Genomic DNA, 20,792 nt, shown 5'->3' on the forward strand with positions numbered 1-20,792 from the left:
CTGGTTCCAAAAAAACTGATACGACTCTTAAAGCGTATTTTGTAGAAAATTGAGCAGTGTACTTTCTTCTTCCTCTTCTTTTTGTTTTTTGTCTCGCTGCAAGGCAATTACCAGCACGATTTATAGGCGATCTTGATGTAGTCTGGCTCTAAGCCATATCAAAATCGCTAACTATGTTCTTGTAAAAAGCTTTTGATGAGGTGTGATATAATGAATATGAGTTTAATTATATTTAATTGATTATATTTTGAAGGATAAATACTTATTATTTACATACTATCACTGTTACTGCCAAAGCTTAAAATTGGTCAGATAACTTCAACCTCAAAAAATGGCTGTTTGTTTGTTTATTTTATTATTTGTCTGTCATAATAAATATAATTATATTATAATGTCAGACCAATCATACACTGCTCAAAATGATCAAATCTTACTAAGAGTCGTATCAGTTTTTTTAGGAACCAGCTGTACCTCTGAATTAGAGCAGATATTCGTACTTCACAAAAGAGCTATTAGGATAATGTATAAAATGAAATTTAGAGATTCTTGTAGAGGCATCTTTAGACAAAACAATATTCTTATAATTCCTAGTCTGTATATATTTTCGTGTATAATGTATTTACATTGCAAAATTTATGAATTTAATAAATTTCAATTTAACCATGTTTATTCAACAAGATTCAGAGACAATCACTTTATGCTTCCACTACATCGTTCTGTTTTGTTGGAAGGTAGCACACATTATGCAGCCATAAGTTTCTTTAACAAATTACCAATAGATATACGAATGAATTTACATCAGCCAAACTTTCGGAGGTGTGTACATCAATACATTTGTGAGCTAGACCCATATTCTAAAAATAACTTTTAAGTGTGTTTTATCGTATTTATTAATTTATATACTTTTAAGATGTATGTCTGTAACTTTGACTTGTCTCATACATGTACTTTGTATAATGTCGCATGTGATCAATAAATTTGACTTGACTTGCTTATTGAGCCTACAGTGTCCAGTCAGCAACCCCATTATCTTACGATTCGAGGTTAACAAGTCAGCTGCGAAAACCATCATACGACCAATAACAACATATGGCATAGAAACGTGGATCATGAGAGAAAGGACAATAACCTTATTAATATTTTTGAAAGAAAGATATTAAGGAGGATATTGGGACTCATCTGCGACAATGGTATATGGAGAATAAAGTTCAACCACGAGTTATACCAATATTACAAAGAACCCTCCATAGCAAATTATGCAAAAATACAAAGATTGCGCTGGGCAGGTCATCTCATAAGAATGGACAATGACAGACCACCTAGTAGAACGATTAGCGGAACTATGGTGAGACGTCGGCCATTAGGAAGAGCAAGGAACGGGTGGATACACGAAGTGAGAACCGATGCTAAAGAGATATTGAGGGAGGATAACTGGAGGAGCTGTGTTATAGTCTGAGAACTGAAGAAGATATATTTATGTCTGAATTGTCAATGTGAATGAGTCAGATAAAATTAAATTCTTAGAAGAATTTTTTTACCAAGCGACAAAAACAAAATTTGTTTAATTTATTAATGTTTTTATTTTGATAACGATTTCCGAATTGGAAGTCGAAACGTCAATAAATTTAATTTCTAACTAGTATTGTGGCTTATTGGAATTAAAATATTAAATTTGCATAAGATGTCACAAAAAAACTTCAGAACAATATTAGTTAAATACAATTATCTACTAAACGATCAAGATTATAATGTTCATGACGTCCTGGGCTTTTATTGATTTTTAATTGTGGTATTTCATTAGAAGTAATCTCAATATTCGAAGAGCGCGCCAGATAATTAAATAAAGTAATAAAGATAAAATAAATGAAACTGTGATTAATAAAAATTAAAAAAACATGGAGCAAACTGAAAATGTGACTATACTTAGGGAAATAAACTAAAAAACCTAAAGAAAGAAGTCTACTACTATGAAGCATGAGAAAAGTGGAAGAAAAATGTTTAATGTTTACAATTATGAATCTTTTTATACAGCATTGTGATAACCAGATAAAGTATTAAAATTAAAATATTGAAATGTTCAATAAATTTTGTCTATACATTTTGGACATAATTTATATAATTTTTATCAGAGGAATATGACATCAAAGGCTTATTCAAGGTAAATTTATATGTTTTTAATCGGTGGAAAGCAACATAAGCTAAAAACCGAATGTTATCTAAATACATACAATAAACTTAATCTCAGTCAACATCCTTATCAATTTTAGTTGCTAAATAATTTTACAACAATATGTTTTATACATCAAGAAATTTATTGGAAAATTCCTTGGATGTTAAAATAATTACAAAAAAACGGGGCACTCTAGGAAAGATCCAATAACTAACAAAGTTACTTTCAAAAAAGAATGTCCAGCAGATTAAGGAAGAGTTACAAGAACATCGAGAGACACACAAACTAGAGGACTAATATAACACTAGCTGCTAGGAGCACTGCGTTTACTGGAAATACTGCCGAGAAAATTCCAAAACGGGCAAAACTGCAACTTCCTCTTGAACAGATTGTAATGGTTGAAGTTACATAAATGCTGTAATTGGTATCGAGATAGCAGTTTCCCAAGAACTACCCAACTAAAATGGTATCCGGGAATGAAATAGGGCCTATACAGGGTGTCCAGAAACTCTACCGACAAACGAAGACAGGAGATTCCTCGGATAATTTTAAGACAATTTAACCCAATTCACCTAGTCCGAAAAAAGCGAGCTAGAGCTCTTTGAAGATGGCGTCATGTAATTAGTTTTTCTTAAATACCTCCAGAACGCTTCTATTTAGAAAAACGAAAATTGGTATGTGTATTTACTTTCCAGAAATGAATCAATTCCATCCATTGCGAATTTCTAGTACTGGTCATAGGCGTCCGTTTTGGGTAGGGCAATGGTTATTTTATCGCCTAACTTTTTTGTATTCAATTTTTAAGCATTTTTGACTCTGAATTATTAAATTGTGAGGTATTCTATTCTAGTTCTAGTACTATAAGGTACTCTTACTTTAAGTCGATAGGATACACCGTTTTATAGAAAACTCGATTTGAAAATTTTTCGTTCTTTGAATTTAAAAAAAAAAAAGATTAAAAAAAATGATTTAGAAAGATAAAAACTGGTACATTTATTTATATTCCAGAGATTAATCGATCTCATTAATGGCGAGTTTCTAGAAACGGTCATAGGCGTCCGTTTTGAGTAGGTCAACAGTTATTTTATAGCATAACTTTATTGTCTTTAATTTTTAAGTATTTTTGACACTAGATTATTCAATTATGAGATATTCGAGTACTAAAAGTTACTCTTGCTTTAAGTTGGTAAAATACATAATTTTTTTTAATTTTTTTTTTCAAATTCTCAAAACTAAAAACTTTCAAATCGATTTTTCTAGAAAACGGTGTGTCCTACCGACTTAAAGTAAGAGTATCTTTTGGTACTAGAATACCTCACAATTTAATAATCGAGTATCAAAAATGCTTAAAAGTTGAAGACAAAAAAGTTATGCGATAAAATAACCGTTGCTCTACCCAAAACGGACGCCTATGACCGGTACTAGAAATTCGCAATGGATGAAATAGATTCATTTCTGGAAAGTAAATATGTATACAAGTTTTCGTTTTTCTAGATAGAAGCGTTCTGGAGGTATTTAAGAAAAACTAATTACATGGCGCCATCTTCAAAGAGCTCTAGCTCCCTTAGGAAGCATTTTCGGACTAGGTGAATTGGGTTAAATTGTCTTAAAATTATCTGAGGAATCTCCTGTCTTCGTTTGTCGGTAGAGTTTCTGGACACCCTGTATAATATGTCTAAATTAAAATTATCAGCAACGGCACTTCATATTACAGAAGCAGCAGAGGAATGTATCGGAAGAAAGAAGAAACGAAAAAAACAATCTAAGTTTTCAGTCTAATGGCACATAAAGCAACATAATGCTACTCTACATCCCACCAGAATGAAAACAATGGGAACATTCTATGGTTACACCTCCGAGGCTTCTACAATTTGCAAGCCATACGGATGCCGAGACTAAGGAAGATGAGGGAATTTTACAATATACAGGGTGTCCCGAAAAGAATGGTCATAAATTATACCATAGATTCTGAGGTCAAAAATACGTTGATTGAACCTAACTTACCTTAGTACAAATGTGCACATAAAAGAAGTTATAGCCCTTTGAAGTTACAAAATTTAAATCAATTTTTTTCAATATTTCGAAAACTATTAGAGATTTATTATTGAAAATATGCATGTGGCATTCTTATCGCAGGAGCATCTTAACAAAAAATTATAGTGAACTTTTTGCACCCCATAAAAATTTTATGGGGTTTTGTTCCTTTAAACCCCTCCCAAACTTTTGTGTACGTTCCAATTAAATTTTTATTGCGGTACCAATAGTTAGACACAGTATTTTTAAAACTTTTTTTGCCTCTTAGTCTTTTTTCGATAAACCAGTTTTTATCGAGATGCGAATTCTTTTTTATATGTTTACATAAAAATTTTATGGGGGTTTCGTTCCTTTAAACCCCCCAAATGTTTGTGTACGTTCCAATTAAACTTTTATTGCAGTACCATTAGTTAAACATAGTGTTTTAAAAACTTTTTTGCCTCTTAATATATTTTCATATCATAAAAATGCAAATTATAAATTTTTCATATTATTACCAGGTCTCTTATAATCGTACTTAACCATTTATACATACAAATAGGTAGTGGATTTGACAAATATTCAAAATATCTCGATAAAAACTGGCTTTTCGAGAAAGTACTAAGAGGCAAAAAAGTTTTAAAAACACTGTGTTTAACTAATAATACTTTAACAATAATTTAATACGAACATACACAAAACTTTAGGGGGGTTTAAGGGAACAAAACCCCCATAAAATTTTTATGGGGTGCACAAATTTTACTATAATTTTTTGTTAAGATGTTCCTGCCATAAGAATGCCACACGTCTATTTTCAATAAAAAATCTCTAATAGTTTTCGAAATATTGAAAAAAATTGATATAAATTTTGTAACTTCAAAGGGCTATAACTTTTTTTATGTGCACATTTGCACTAAGGTAAGTTTAGTTCAATCAACATATTTTTGACCCCAGAATCTATGGTATAATTTATGACCATTCTTTTCGGGACACCCTGTATAATTCACGTCCCATCTGCTCAGCGCGGTAAAGTTCCAACGAGAATAGTTCCCTTTGTACTCCAAACAGAGTAAAGTAAATCAAAGAGTAGCATTATGTTGCTTTATGTGCCATTAGACTGAAAACTTAGACTTTTGATAGCAGTTGCCGCTAGGGCATCTATGCCATTTCGTTCGTTGCGATCCGTGACTGCACGCCGGGGTTTGTTTTGGTTGGATCGGGGAGAGCAACATATGTGCCTCCTGATGAGAGACTAATAAGTTTCGAAACCGGTAGGGGTGCTTGCGGCACTCTCTGATTGGACTAGAATATCGCGCGGCTGTAGTTTCGTGTTGCAACGACATTGAAAATGGTTATTCATTTTTGATTTACTTTACTCTGTTTGGAGTACAAAGGGAACTATTCTCGTTGGAACTTTACCGCGCTGAGCAGATGGGACGTGAATTATATATTGTAAAATTCCCTCATCTTCCTTAGTCTCGGCATCCGTATGGCTTGCAAATTGTAGAAGCCTCGGAGGTGTAACCAGAGAATGTTCCCATTGTTTTCATTCTGGTGGGATGTAGAGTAGCATTATGTTGCTTTATGTGCCATTAGACTGAAAACTTAGACTTTTGATAGCAGTTGCCGCTAGGGCATCTATGCCATTTCGTTCGTTGCGATCCGTGACTGCACGCCGGGGTTTGTTTTGGTTGGATCGGGGAGAGCAACATATGTGCCTCCTGATGAGAGACTAATAAGTTTCGAAACCGGTAGGGGTGCTGGCGGCACTCTCTGATTGGACTAGAATATCGCGCGGCTGTAGTTTCGTGTTGCAACGACATTGAAAATGGTTATTCATTTTTGAAAAAAAAAAATGGTTCGAAAAAACAAACAAACGAAAATTGGATTATCTGTCAAACCCATCAGAGGAAAAACGTATACAATTTAACGAGAGGCAGCCGAGGCTAGAAGAACACTGAGGCAAAAAAGAGACAATCTTTACAACATCCAATTGAAAAGGTAGAACAAGAATACAGTTGAGTCCCCGGGTCTTTACCCGTACGTCATCATTTAAAACATACGAAATAAGTCGGAAATTTACTAAACGCAACAGTAAGTGACAGAAAGTGGGTATTATTCCGATCACGGGGTATAGTATAAAATTTGACGTTATCAAATAAATAGAATGTCAAATTTAAGTTTTGCTTTAAAATTTTGGTGCATAATTACAGCTACATTTGAAGTAGCTTAATAAATTCTTTTATTATCATTGATTAATAAATAAATAAACAATTTATAAAAAAATTCGATAACATATTTTCTTTTTGTTATTTTATTCACTTTGGCGGAACATTAAACACAAGCATTCCTTAACTTTGTCAACAATGAGGTTATTTGTACGTTGTCAAAACTTATCGTAAAATAACATAAACTTATCATAAAATTTCAAACTCCAATATAAAATTAGTTGTGAAAACAACTGTTTGTATTCTATAAAAAACTTCAAATAGCAAAAATTCGACAAAATAACAGCAAAAAATTCAACAAACTGACAGCCACAAAAGTAAACAAACCAAAACGTTAGAAATTGTACTTGAATATGTGAAAACATCCCCAATCGTCTTTCTTTGTACCTATCTCTTTTCAATGCACTGAGTCTACATGAGTTTTTACTTAATCGTAGAGGCGTCAGCTGGTTTGTCATTAGTTTCAAGCGTGGAAGAGAATGATGCTAGATAAAAAGTATGTGTTTTATCTCGCCAGGTATTAATGACGCACGGGTAGACTCTCGAACTCAACTGTAATATACGCAAACAAAGTAAAATATTCTACAGAGCAGTAAGACAACATAAGGGAGGCCCCGATATAAGGACATCCAATTTCGTGAGAGATAAAAATGGAGAAATGCTCACCGCCGAAAATGAAATAAAAGAAAGATTGGCTTAATATTTTGAAGAACTTCTGAATGTCCAGAATGTCACTGATGAAAACAATGAGACTGATGAAAACAACGAAAAAAATTAGTATCAAATGAGAGAAATAAAATGCCCCCACCAAGCATAGAAGAAATTAGGAATGCCATAAAAATTTAAAAAAACCATAAATCCCCTAATCAGGACAATATTGATACCAGTTTATAAAAAAAGGCAGGCATGCCCCAATTTCACTAATCAATACTACGTATAAAATATTAGCTTCGGTATTAGTAAAAAAATTACTACAATACGCTGAAGGAATAGTTTGTGACTAGACCAGCAATTCTCAATCTATTTTACTCAGCGACGCACTAATGTACTCCTTACACCGTACAGATTCGCGACACCCTTATACATATTATGTACAAATTTTTGCTAGTGGTAGATAAGTACAGTAAACAAGATCTCCCGCTTTGCGCAACTATTCATAACGCAAGTTATGTCGGTTAAATTTTAAAAACAGTTACAGAGGAAACAGTTACGGATTGGCACTTTAGTGATTGGTATGACGTGGTATATACAGAGATATGTCAACAATAGATCTGGCTAGTCATATGACACTCAATGCATCGGGGTGTAACGCCGATATCAAGTACGGTGATCTAGCTATCTTTGTCTGTCGTGCGAGTGTGAGCCTATCTACCAAGAGGTGGGAGTAATGGAACGACAGTTACACAGAGGCAGCAGTCATCATATGCTAGAGAGAGAAAGATAAGCGCCGGTAGAGAGAGATAGATAGACCACCGACCCGAACTGTTCCGCATTACGCTATTTTTCGGACTGGCCTAATCTATTCTGTTATTATATCTATGGGTATATACCTAATAGTTAAAAAAAATGGTTGAATGCATGATTGGTATATTATAACAAGTAAAAAAATATAAATAAAAATATCATATTCGTAAATCTTGCGACACACCTGATAGGTTCTTCCGGCACACCAGTGTGTCGCGACACGGTGGTTGAGAACCGCTGGACTAGACTATCAAGGTGGATTCAGGCTTGGAAGATCGACTATTGGTCAAATATTTAATATTAGACAAATGCTTCAAAAATATTACGAGTATAATCAAGACGTACATCAGATCTTTATATATTTCAAACAGGCTTATGATGCAACTAATCGTCCAAGAATATGGAATGCAATGGGCATAACTAAGACACAAGCTATGGTGACGCAAATGTGTGTAACTTCTTTTCACAAGTTAGAATAGTAGGAAAACATCAAAAGAATGCTGCGTAAATTCGGGACTGAGACAGGGAGATCCGCTATTCCCATTGGAATCTGGCCTTAGAATATGTCATGCGAAAAGTTATCTGAAAATCAAACCAGACATAGCTGCTCAGGACGCAAAGATCGCTCTCGCCTTTGCCGATGACGTAGACGTAGTAGCGCAATCAGCAGAAGTTAAGAACATTTTCTCTAGCTTTGAAGAACCTACATTAAATATCGGTCTAAAAGTAAAAGAAGGCAAAACAAAATACACGGTCGTTTCAAAATAAGAACGGCGGCCAATAACGCAAAATGATCATAACTTTGAAGCTGTTAAAGAAATATCTAGGAGCAACAATCACCAATGACAACAAAGCAGGAAGAGAAGTTGAAACGCGAATAATGACGGGAAACAGATCTTTCTTTGCAATGCAACATCTAATGAGATCAAAAATTCTCTCACGAGGTGCAAGAATCCAGATATACAGAACCATAATACGATCAGCAGTCACGTGTGTAAGCGAAATATGGACGCTAACGAAAAAATAAATAAATAAATTCCTGGTGTGGGGATGTAAAATCCTTTGAATAACTTTTGGCCCTTGCCAAGATAGCGTGACAAACGATGGAGGCGCAGACACAACAACGAATTACAGTCTCCTCGGAAAGGAAAATCTAGTAAGATATACTAGTTTGTTCAATAAGTTTTGCGGTTCGATAAGAAAAACACAATTTTATGGATTGCAATAAACTTTATTATTCAGTATAGTCTCCCTGAACATCAATACACTTGTTCCAACGAGACTCCAATTTACAAATTCCATCCCTAAAGTGAGAATCTGGAAGGGTTGCAAAATAGGCTTCCGCAGCTGCTATGACTTCATCATTTGATGAAAGACGCTTTCCACGCATGAATTTTTTTAAGTACTGATATAGATGGAAGTCACTAGGGGCCAAATCTGCTGAATAAGGTGGATGCTCCAACAATTCTAACTTTAATTCATGGATTTTAGCCATTGTTAAAATGCTCATGTGACACGGTGCATTATCCTGATGAAAGAGGATTTTTTTCTTCTGCAAACCAGGTCTTTTTTCACGAATATTTTCCTTCAGCTGGTCTAAGAGGATACAATATTATTCAGAATTTATTGTTTTACCAGTTTGCAAGTAATCCACAAACAAAATTCCTCTTGCATCCCAAAAAACTGATGCTAACACCTTCTTAGCCGATTTGTGGACGCGAACTCGTTTTGGAGCCGAAGAACCAGGTTCACACCACTATTTAGCCTCTTGTTTTGATTCAGGATCATGGTGATAGACCCAAGTCTCATCCATAGTGACGAATCGACGCACAAAATCTACTTTATCCTTTCGAAAACCCTCTAAATGCTGCTGAGAAAGTCGCATTCGAATGTGTTTTTGTTCCGTTGTTAGAGAATGCGGCACCCATTCTGAACACAGTTTTCTGAAACCCAATACTTCAGTCAAGATATTGCTTATACTGCCCAATGAGATCCCTAGGGCTTCTACTAAATCTCTTTCAGTCACTCGACGATTTTCGAATACCATATCCTGTTTTTTTTTTCACGATTTCTGGGGTTGTTACTGTTTTTGGACGTCCTTGACGTGGATCGTCTGCTAGGCTTGTACGACCACGTTTAAATTCAGCAACCCATCTTTGTACTGTACTAATTGAAGGGGAAGAGTCCTTATACACTTTCAACATTCGTTCATAAATTTCCTTTGCTTTTAAACCTTTCAAAAATAAAAATTCAATCACTGCACGATACTTGATTGTTTCCATTTTGGTAAATAGTGTGACACGTCAATAATAAATGGCTTGTAAACAAATAATTAATTGACAGATTGGCATGCAACTTCACACACGTTCATATGAAGAGTCTACCAACATAACCTAAAAAATTTATGCTGGTAGCAAAGCTCGCTCTTATCGAACCGCAAAACTTATTGAACAACCTAGTATAAAGGCCAATAGACTAAGGTGGTAAGGCATGCGATATCCAATAACAACAATCGACTTATATACAATGCGTTTTGGAGAAGACCAAATGGGAGAAGGTCTGTAGGACGGCCAGAAAGAGGTGAAAAAATGCAAACAGAGAGGATCTGAAGAAAATGGGTGTGAGACAATGGGAAATAGTCGCACACGACCGACAAACATGCTACAACAAGAGTTGTAGCACCATTGATGATGACAGTGCCAGACATATAGAGATTTTATGCTAAGACAACTAGAAGAATAAAAGAGTCACAGACTATACGCAAAGAACGAAATAGTTGGCAGGAAATTTTTGCATGAAACGTTACTTATTGCTTTCTAAAATAATAGTATAATAATTATAAAATTATAGAATCATACACGTAAAATTATTGTGTAATTTTACACACCACTGAAATTACTAATTTTTTTCCTCAAATTCCGTAATAATCTACGAACTTTGGAATTAATCACTGACAACTATTTCGTTTTTTAGTTCCAAAGCAACTGTAATCTATACAGATGCATCCAAAACATCGGAAGGGACCGGATGTGCTTTCTACATTCCATCTAAGTCAACAGAAAAAATGTTCAAATTACCTTCTAATTGCTCAATTTTTAGTGCAGAAGCAATTGCAATTCTTGAATCCTTGATATATTTCGATAGTTTAAACAATAATTCAGTGTTAATAATATCCGATTCATTGTCAGTTTTATTATCTCTCAAAAATTCAAAATTACCCAATTATAATTCTAATCCTTTCATTTACCAAATTAAGAACATGCTTGTCAAGCTTAAAAATAAAAATAAAACTACTAATTTTATTTGGGTAAAAGCTCATGTTGGTATAAAATATAATGAGCATGTTGATTCTTTAGCTAAAGCTGCAATAACCTCTTCAGCTGAAATTGTACCAGAGGAGAGAATTTGTATTCCTGACACTTTTTGTATCTCTAAAAGAAATCAAATAGATCGTTGGAAAACTTATTGGCAAACTTTTTGTAACCACTCAACAACACAATATATTTATATACAATACGCCAGGGCAGATAAATAAAAATGAGCGATTTCAGGGTAAAAATCAATACAGGTATTTGAAGGTGCTAAATCGTAGGGGGGACATAGTTAATTAAAAATACATACAGAGGTACTCGCAAATCAACCTCAGTTTTTTATAAACAAAGGCTAAAGTCAGAAAATATGGTTTTTTGCCTGTAGCATTTTTTGTATCATGTTTACAGAAAAAGTTGTATTATGAAAGTTGTGTATCATAAAAAAACAATTAATTTTGATTTTGATTAGTTAAAATTGATAAATAATTAACCGAGATAATTGCAAAAAACCACATTTTTTGCACTATTTTGTAAATGTTAATAACTTTTACTAAATATGACCTAAGGAACATATTGTACCTTAATTATGAGGATATTATGTGCCCTTACTAGAGTGCAAAGTATCAAGAAGATCGTTTTGTTAGTTTACGAGTTACGTTAATTGTTTATCCAAAACATTGAATGTTTAAACATCTATTGTTGCCCAAGGGGTATTTTCAGAACTTTTCAGCCAAGTGGAATGAGTTTTTAAAGACTCAAACTACTAAGAAATTAAAAAAAAATGATACATTTATCATTTAAATGCTCTTAAACAAGTCGTTTAATAAATAGCGAGTTTTTTCCTTATAAACATTTAGAATAACTTTGTTATTTTTCACGACAAATAATTATAATTAGTTGTATCAGAAAAGTGGTAAAAAAACACACATTAAAAACTAAAAATATACTTTCTATGACCAATAATACCCAACTTATACTTTTTTTTTTGAAAAATCATATCTGTATTGTTTATAAATATTAAGAGTCGAAATTTGCAAAAAATCATAATAGACATCTATATTTTACATTGCAATTAATAACTACAGTATATCTTGTATTTAAAATGAGTAATAACCCTTTAAAATGAAGGTACTCGAGCTGACTTAACTGGGACCGTGTGATGGGGGAAGGATCTCTGAGTCCGCTTTCGCGCTTCGAGATTTTGGTATTGAAAGTTCAAATTGGAGCACTTGAAAATTTTTACAATAACTCCGCTTCCAGAGAACGTAGAGCCTTCATTTTTTTTTAAATTGGGGTAACTGGACGAAATAATAACGACTAGCTAATTTCCATTCACCGGAAAAATCGGGAAATTCTGGAAAATGGACTTTTTTATTCAACATTCATTTACAACGTTAACACTAATATATTTCAATAAATATTTTCATAGCATATTATAAATTTGTAAATAAATAATAAATGTACAGTATATATATCTTTATATATATATACAGGGTGGTTCATCGTATTTGCCTCGGTCTCTGTACGGAAAACGACTTGATATTTAAAAAAATATTCTTGACAGCAATTTACAGGGCAATTAACACTACAATCTAAAACTAATGAAAATTATACAGGGTGCTTCAAAAAAGAGGGGTATATTAAAGTTATATTTTCTCTTATGGAACACCCTACTCGTGAGCCATTTTTGAATTTTCCTTAAAAAAATAAGCTATATTTTTATAAGGGTTTCCTACACGTAAATACATGGTGTTTTGATTTATTTCAATTTTTATAAGAATGTAAGGTTTAAGAAAAAAAAAATTAATATCTACGAATCTAAGAATCCGTGACAAATTTTTTCTTGGATCTTTATAATAGACTATTCAGCATATTGGAACAGATATTTATTGTAATAATATTTATAATTATTTAATCGTACATTTTTAGATTTAAAAATTAATTAAAAACAAAAACATTCAACAAAACTGAAAACATAAACAAAAACATAACTCATTATAGGGCCAAAACTAGTTTTAATGTGTATCTACAAAAACACATATTAAGTATGTGTTTTTGTGTTTTGTGTTTCTCCACAATACACCAGGGTAGAAAAATAAATATGAGCGATTTCAGGGTAAAAATCAATACAGGTATTTGAAGGTGCTAAATCGTAGGGGGATATAGTTTATTAATAATACATACAGAGGTACTCGTAAATCGACCTCATTTTTTTATAAACAAAGACCAAAGTCAGAAAATATTAGTTTAGCATAGTTTACAAAATCTCAAGAAGATCTGTTTGTTAGTTTACAAGTTATATTAAATGTTTATCCCAGACATCGAATATTTAAACAATCATTGTTGCCCAAGGAGTGTTTTCAGAGCTTTTTGGCAAAGTGCAATGACTACTTAAAAACTCAAAGTACTAAGTAAGTTAAAAAAAATAATATATTTATTTTTTAAATGTTGTTAAATAAGTCGATAAAAAATGGTAAGTTTTTTCCTTATAAACAATTAGAATATCTTTGTCATTTTTTCTGATAAATAATTATAATTGGATGTGTCAAAAAGCTGGTAAAAAAATGTACATTAAAATGAAAAAAAAAACTTTCTAGGACCTATAATAGCCAAGTTATACTTTTTTTTTGAAAAATCACATCTCTATTGTTTATAAATATTAAGAGTTGAAATTTTTAGAGCATGGTAATAAATATCTATATTTTATGACAATTGATAAGTACGAACTATCTTCTATATAAAACGAGTAATATCCCTTTAAAGTCAAGTTACTCACGCTGACTGAGCTGGGACCGTGTGATATGGAAGAATGTCGGAGTCCAGTTTCTCGCGTTGAGATTTTGCTATAAAAAGTTCAATTTGGAGCGCTTGAAAAATTTTACAATATCTCACCTTCCAGACAACGTAGAGCCTTTAATTTTTTTTGGGGTAACTCGACGAAAGTATACCAACTAGCTAATTTTCATTGGCCGAAAAAATCGGAAAATTCTGGAAAATGTATTTTTTATTCAACATTCATTTACAACGTTAGCACTAATACATTTTGATAAATATTTTCATAAAAAATTATAAATTTGTGAATAAATATTAAAATATAATTATAGTATGTATACAGGGTTGTTCATTTTATTCGCCTCGGTGTCTGTACGGAAAACGAATTGATTTAAAAAAAATTCTTCATAGAAATATACAGGGCCATTAACACTACAATTTAAAAATAATATGAATTATACAGGGTGCTTTAAAAAAGAGTGGTATATCAAAGACATATTTTCTATGGAACACCCTACACCTGATGAAAATTTTGAATTTGCCCTTAAACAATAAGCTAGACTATATCTAAGTGCAGGGTGTTTTGATTTATTTCAATTTAAAAAAAATGTAATGTTTTAGAAAAAAAAATAAACAGGTATTTACGAATCTAAGAATCGGTGACAAATTTTTTTTGGATCTTCATAATAGACTATTTAGCATATTTAAGCAGATTTTTATTGTAACAAAATTTATAATTACATGATCGTACAATTTCAGGTTTAAAAATTAATTGAAAACAAAAACGTTCTCAAATTGAAAAAAAAATGTATAGATTATAATTATTGATCTTCGTTAATTCTACACAGTTTTTGTACAGGTTCATCAATTTCTTCCACATTATCCATAATTTCTTAAAATAAATCAATTGTACCGAGCTTTGCATAAATTGCAAATATGATACTGATGAAAAAAGATGCTACAACCTTTTGACAGTTATTATAGATGACAAAAGTGAAGTTGAAGAAGATTTGTTTAAAAAAAATAGGGATAATGTTTAAGAAATTAATAAATCTGTACACAAACTGTGTATAATTAACGAAGATCAACAATTATAATCTATACATATATATTTTTTTTTAATTTGAGAATGTTTTTGTTTCCAATTAGTTTTTAAATCTTCAAATGTACGATCAATGGCCGGTTTCACCAACGACGAATAGTAGTTTATTCTATGATTAAAGTTATTCGACCAATAAACTGACATATCTCCATTTTACTAACGTCAAGTAAGACTTATTTCATTTATTTATCAAAAAAATACTTACTCTTTGACTAAATTGGCAAGTTAATCTGACTGTAAATATTTAGAAGAAAGTAAATTCGCCAGTTTCACTTTAAATTATTAAAATTATATTGAAACAAAATATAAACTTAAACATCTAATACATTTTATTGGACGAATAGCATTCATTGATTTATTTGTTGTTGGTGAAATTGGACCTAAGTAATTATAAATTTTGTTACAATAAACATCTGTTTAAATATGCGAAATAGTCAATTATGAAGATCCAAGAAATAATTGTCAACGATTCTTAGATTCGTAAATATTTATTTTTTTCTAAAATTTTACGTTTTTCTAAAAATTTAAATGAATTAAAACACCCTGTACTTAGGTATAGTCTAGCTAGCAGCTAGCATATTGTTTCAATTTGAGCAATTCAAAAATTTCATCAGGTGTAGGGTGTTCCATAAAAAATATATCTTTGACATATCACTCTTTTTTGAAGCACCCTGTATAATTCATATTATTTTTAGATTGTAGTGTTTGTATATTTCTATGAAGAATTTTTTTTAAATCAAGTCGTTTTCCGTACAAACACTGAGGCGAATAAAATGAACAACCCTGTATATAAATAAATATATAGGTACATACCATAATTATATTTTAATATTTATTCACAAATTTATAATATTTTATGAAAATGTTTATCAAGATATATTACTGTTAACGTTGTAAATAGAAGGTTGAATAAAAAAATCCATTTTCCAGAATTTTCCGATTTTTCCGGTCAATGAAAATTAGCTAGTTGTTATTCTTTCGTCGAGTTACCCCAATTTAAAAAAAAATTGAAGGCTCTACGTTCTCTGGAAGCTGAGATATTATAAAATTTTTCAAGCGCTCCAAATTGAACTTTCTATAGCAAAATCTCGACTAGAGAAACTGAACTCCGACATTCTTCCATATCACACGGTCCCAGCTCAGTCAGCGTGAGTAACTTGATTTTACAGGGTTATTACTCGTTTTAAATAGAAGATATTTGGTACTTATCAATTGTCATATAAAATATAGATATTTATTACCATGCTGTAAAAATTTCAACTCTTAATATTTATAAACAATAGAGATGTGATTTTTCAAAAAAAAAAGTATAACTTGGCTATTATTGGTCCTAGAAAGTTATTTTTTTCATTTTAATGTGCATTTTTTTACCAGATTTTTGACACAACCAATTATAATTATTTATCAGAAAAAATGGCAAAGATATTCTAATTGTTTATTAAGAAAAAACTTACCATTTTTTTATCGACTTGTTTAACAACATTTAAAAAACAAATATATTATTTTTTTTAATTTTCTTATTACTTTGAGTCTTTAAGTAGTCATTGCACTTTGCCAAAAAGCTCTGAAAACACTCCTTGGGCAACAATGATTGTTTAAACATTCGATGTCTGGGATAAACATTTAACATAACTTGTAAACTAACAAACAGATCTTCTTGAGATTTTGTAAACTAATAAAGGCACTTAATTACCTTATGATCAAGGTACAATAAGTTCCTTACAACCTATTTAGTAAAAGTTATTAACATTTCCAAAATAGTGCAAAAAACGAGGTTTTTTGCAATTATCTCGGTTAATTCTTGATGGATTTTAACTTGTAAAAATTTAAATTAATCATTTTTTTGTGATACACAACTTTCATAATACAACTTTTGCTGTAAATACGATACTAAAAATGCTATAGGCAAAAAACAATATTTTCTGACTTTGGCATTTTTTTATAAAAAAATGAGGTCGATTTACGAGTACCTCTGTATGTATTTTTAATTAACAATATACTCCCTACGATTTAGCACCTTCAAATACCTGTATTGATTTTTTTTCCGTTTTTATTTTTCTACCCTGGTCTACAACCACAAATTCCAAATTCGAGATGGTTTAAGAAATTTAGTAACATCCGTAAATATATAACAACCTTAATAAGATTGAGATTTGGTCATGCTTGTTATCCTACTCATCTTGCTAAAATCAAAATTTACAATTCAGACTTATGTGAAACATGTCAAGAACAAGGAGATCTTAATCATATCTTTTTTAACTGTTCCAAATATATTCAGCATACAGGAACTCTTTTAAGCAGCTTGCAAACGCTGCAAATATTTCCTCCGTACCAAATAAATAACCTATTGGCTACTAATGACAAAAGAGTATATGATTGTCTAATCAAATTTATACATAGTACAAATGTATGTCTGTAATCAATTTTAGCCAATTTCGTTAACCTTTTTTTTACCCAATTGTTTATTTTCCCTCCTTTTCCCTATTTATAGTAATGTCTTTTAGTAATTTTTAAGAGGTTTTTTTTTCTTTTGACTATTTTGATCTGTTTGCAATAGTAGGTATAGATAGACACTTTTTTATTTAGTATTAAGTAAATTAGAATAATATGTTTTTCTTTTTAATAATTTGTATTAGGTTTAATAGTTTTTTTTTGTATTAGTATTAATTATTATCAAGTTGTATCTGGCTAAATAGCTAAGTGCTAAAGTCACAAATAAAAAAAAAAAAAAAACTATTTCGTTCTCTGACTATAAGAATAAATGTTTCAATAAGAATAATTTTTAACAATGAACAATGGTTGATTGTTGAAAAAGTTAAAGACCTAGGCAGAACAAGAAGGAGTTGGGAAAATAGAAGAAAGTAAAGAAAATGATGATACATACTGATTAATTATTAGGTATAACTAAAAAATACTTACCCTATAAAATTGGGATCAGCAACCTTCACCAAAATGTTATCCACACTGTAAACATGCACACATTTTATACCTTTCTTCCTCATTATTTCCAAAATCTTATTTTTCTTTAGGGCACTATATATTCCACCATTACCATCTGGTGCCAATGATATTTTATGCTTTTCTTCTAGGATAATTTTTCCCTCAAAATCAAAACTAGGCAGCACGCCCTGTTGAAAAAGGATAACATCTTCCCTATTCAAACCGAAGTAGCCATGTTTGTTTAAATAATTAGCTGTAGCTTCATGGGTTGCTTGACTGGTCATGATAAACCATGATATTTTACCTTTTCTTCCGGTTTTTTCTGTTGCTATATTTTGTATCCGTCGTATTCTTTCTGCTTGTATTTGAAACAATGTCTTACCTGAGGGCAAGTCAAGGGGAAACATACCTGTAACATATTAATCATTTTATTGGTCATCATTAGATCATATATTGGGATTAAAATAATGTATATTAACCTGTTAGGGACATGTATGTTGGTATTTTAAAATATTTGCTATTTGGTCATTTATTTTTTTCTTTTAAAAAATCAAGAAAACTCATTCTATTGTGAAAATATGTTCTATTTGTACTATTTGTAATGTGATTTATGTTATTTGGTTGTACCTGTATTGCACTATTGTTATCAGTAATCAGTGTGTTACTTATTTGAATTATATTTTATATTGTGTTGTATATCTTAAATAAGTATATATTAACAGTTGTAAGAATGGACAGTTTAATAAATAAATAACATAAAAATAATCACTATGATCAAGTTTTAGATGTAAAAAGTGGTTGACGTTAATAGATGTTTTATTGTTTTTAGTTGATAGTTTCAAAAACAAAAATGCATTTCATTGCAGTCATGCACGGCCCTGACAGATGTCTTAACATTTCACATATAAAATTTTGCACCTGAATTAATTGCAAATATTTATTATAAAATCAAATATAAATAACAAACAAACTTTTAAAAACTAAGATATAAATTTCATTGTAACCAGGAACTAACAATTTATGAAACCAGGGTTACTGTTTTCCAGTAACACCATAAATGAAATCAAGGTACTTAATAGGTAAATGGATGACTTCTATATGGTATGAAAAAAAATACCCAGATACACGCTAACACCCAACATTTGCAGACACATCTTCATATGCATCCAGTCAAGTCAAGTCCCTTTGTAAGTGTCTGCATATCCAGTCGTGTCCGCGAGTGTGTTAAAGTACCTTTCTAAGCGGACATTTGTGTATGGGGGAATGGAACAGGGGAACACAACTCAGAGTGCAGGCTTATACAGTCGAACCCGCTTATCAGAAATTTGAGGTCCCGAAACGTTTCTACTAGCCACCAATGATCGGTTATTAGAATATCCCGGCTATAGGAATACTTTTGCTTGGAACAAAGACTATTCCAATAAGCAGGTTCAACTGTACCTGGTACACTGATGGGTCTAAACCTGCAGAAGTGTTGGGTGCAGAAATATTCACTAGTTGTGGAAATTTAAACATTTCTTTTGCACTAGCAGAATTTACTAATTTGTTCAAGCAGAGATTTGAGAAATTTTGCAATATGCAGGAGAGATTAACATGAAGGCTTTCAAACTGAAGCAGATATGCACAGATAGACAAGGGGACCATGGAGGCTCTTAGAAGCCTTATGGTGGACTCTATGCTAGTGTACATAGAAATGCCAAAAAGAACTAAACACATTGGCAGAACATGTCATACAAGTAAGAATTCTAGGCCACTGGGGAATATACAGCAATGAAAGAGCTTGTAAGAAGAGGATTAACTACATACAAAAGACTTCAGTCCAGAATTAGCCAGAGGAATGTAAAAAAGCTATTTCAATATCCAGAAAAAAACCTTATCTCGACATAAAATAACTGTCACTAAGAAAGTATATCAGGTCAGACATAATGGTCTATGAGCTAGCAACGTTTTCGAGAAACTATTTTAAGACAGCTGATTCTTTCACAATATCATACTATATTATATTGTTCCCTATGCTTCCTCGAACACCGTACCAGCCATCTGGCTGATGATACCGGTTGCGTTCATTACTGCGCAGCACACCTGTACAGGTAAATACAAAATCAGGGTGATTGATTAGTGTGATAAAGCTTTAGTAGATCCGCTATAGTAATAGATAGCAATAAAAGTTAATAACAAAACTTATGTTTTTTTTTAATGGAACACCCTATATTTTATTTTATATTCGAAATCCTGTTAACTTCTCCATCACAAAAATATAAAGGTTTGTTATGTTATACAGGGTATTTACAAAGTTATAACCAATGTTCTACGAAAATTGTAATAAGTTCAGCTCCCGGTATAAATAAAAATAAGCACAATAGCAATGGTTTATTGATGCCATATTTTTTTGTTGATTGTCCAAATTTATAAAAATGGTTGATATTGCTAATTTTCTTTATATCGAATACAGGATGAGTCAAAACGCAAGTACATTATCTTCTCAGTAATTTTAAATAGAACACCTTAATTAATAACTTGTTCTGAAAAATGAAAATATCTCGAAAAGTAACAAAGTTAGGCATAGGGGAATATTATACAAAAATTAAAGTAGGGTAATGATACTTTTCGATGGTGATATAAAATACAGGGTGTTCCATTTAAAATTTCTGATAAAAGAATGTACTTGCGTTTTGACTCACCCTGTATTCGATATAAGGAAAATTAGCAATATCAAACATTTTTATAAATTTTGACAATCAACAAAAAAATATAGCACCAATAAACCATTGCTGTTGTGCTTATTTTTATTT

The 20,792-nt window shown here is 31.6% G+C and overlaps 1 protein-coding gene across 1 annotated transcript in view; it reads right to left on the reverse strand.

The window, feature by feature from the left end:
* LOC114343759 (UDP-N-acetylhexosamine pyrophosphorylase) overlaps positions 1 to 20,792 on the reverse strand; it is a 49,131-nt gene that overhangs the window by 23,657 nt on the left and 4,682 nt on the right. Inside the window, exon 3 of the mRNA XM_028294599.2 lies at positions 17,980 to 18,409. Coding sequence (XP_028150400.1) covers positions 17,980 to 18,409 — 430 coding nt within the window. The remainder of the gene's footprint in view (positions 1 to 17,979; positions 18,410 to 20,792) is intronic.

This window comes from Diabrotica virgifera, chromosome 6 (assembly GCF_917563875.1).
Source record: "Diabrotica virgifera virgifera chromosome 6, PGI_DIABVI_V3a".
NCBI lineage: Eukaryota > Metazoa > Arthropoda > Insecta > Coleoptera > Chrysomelidae > Diabrotica > Diabrotica virgifera.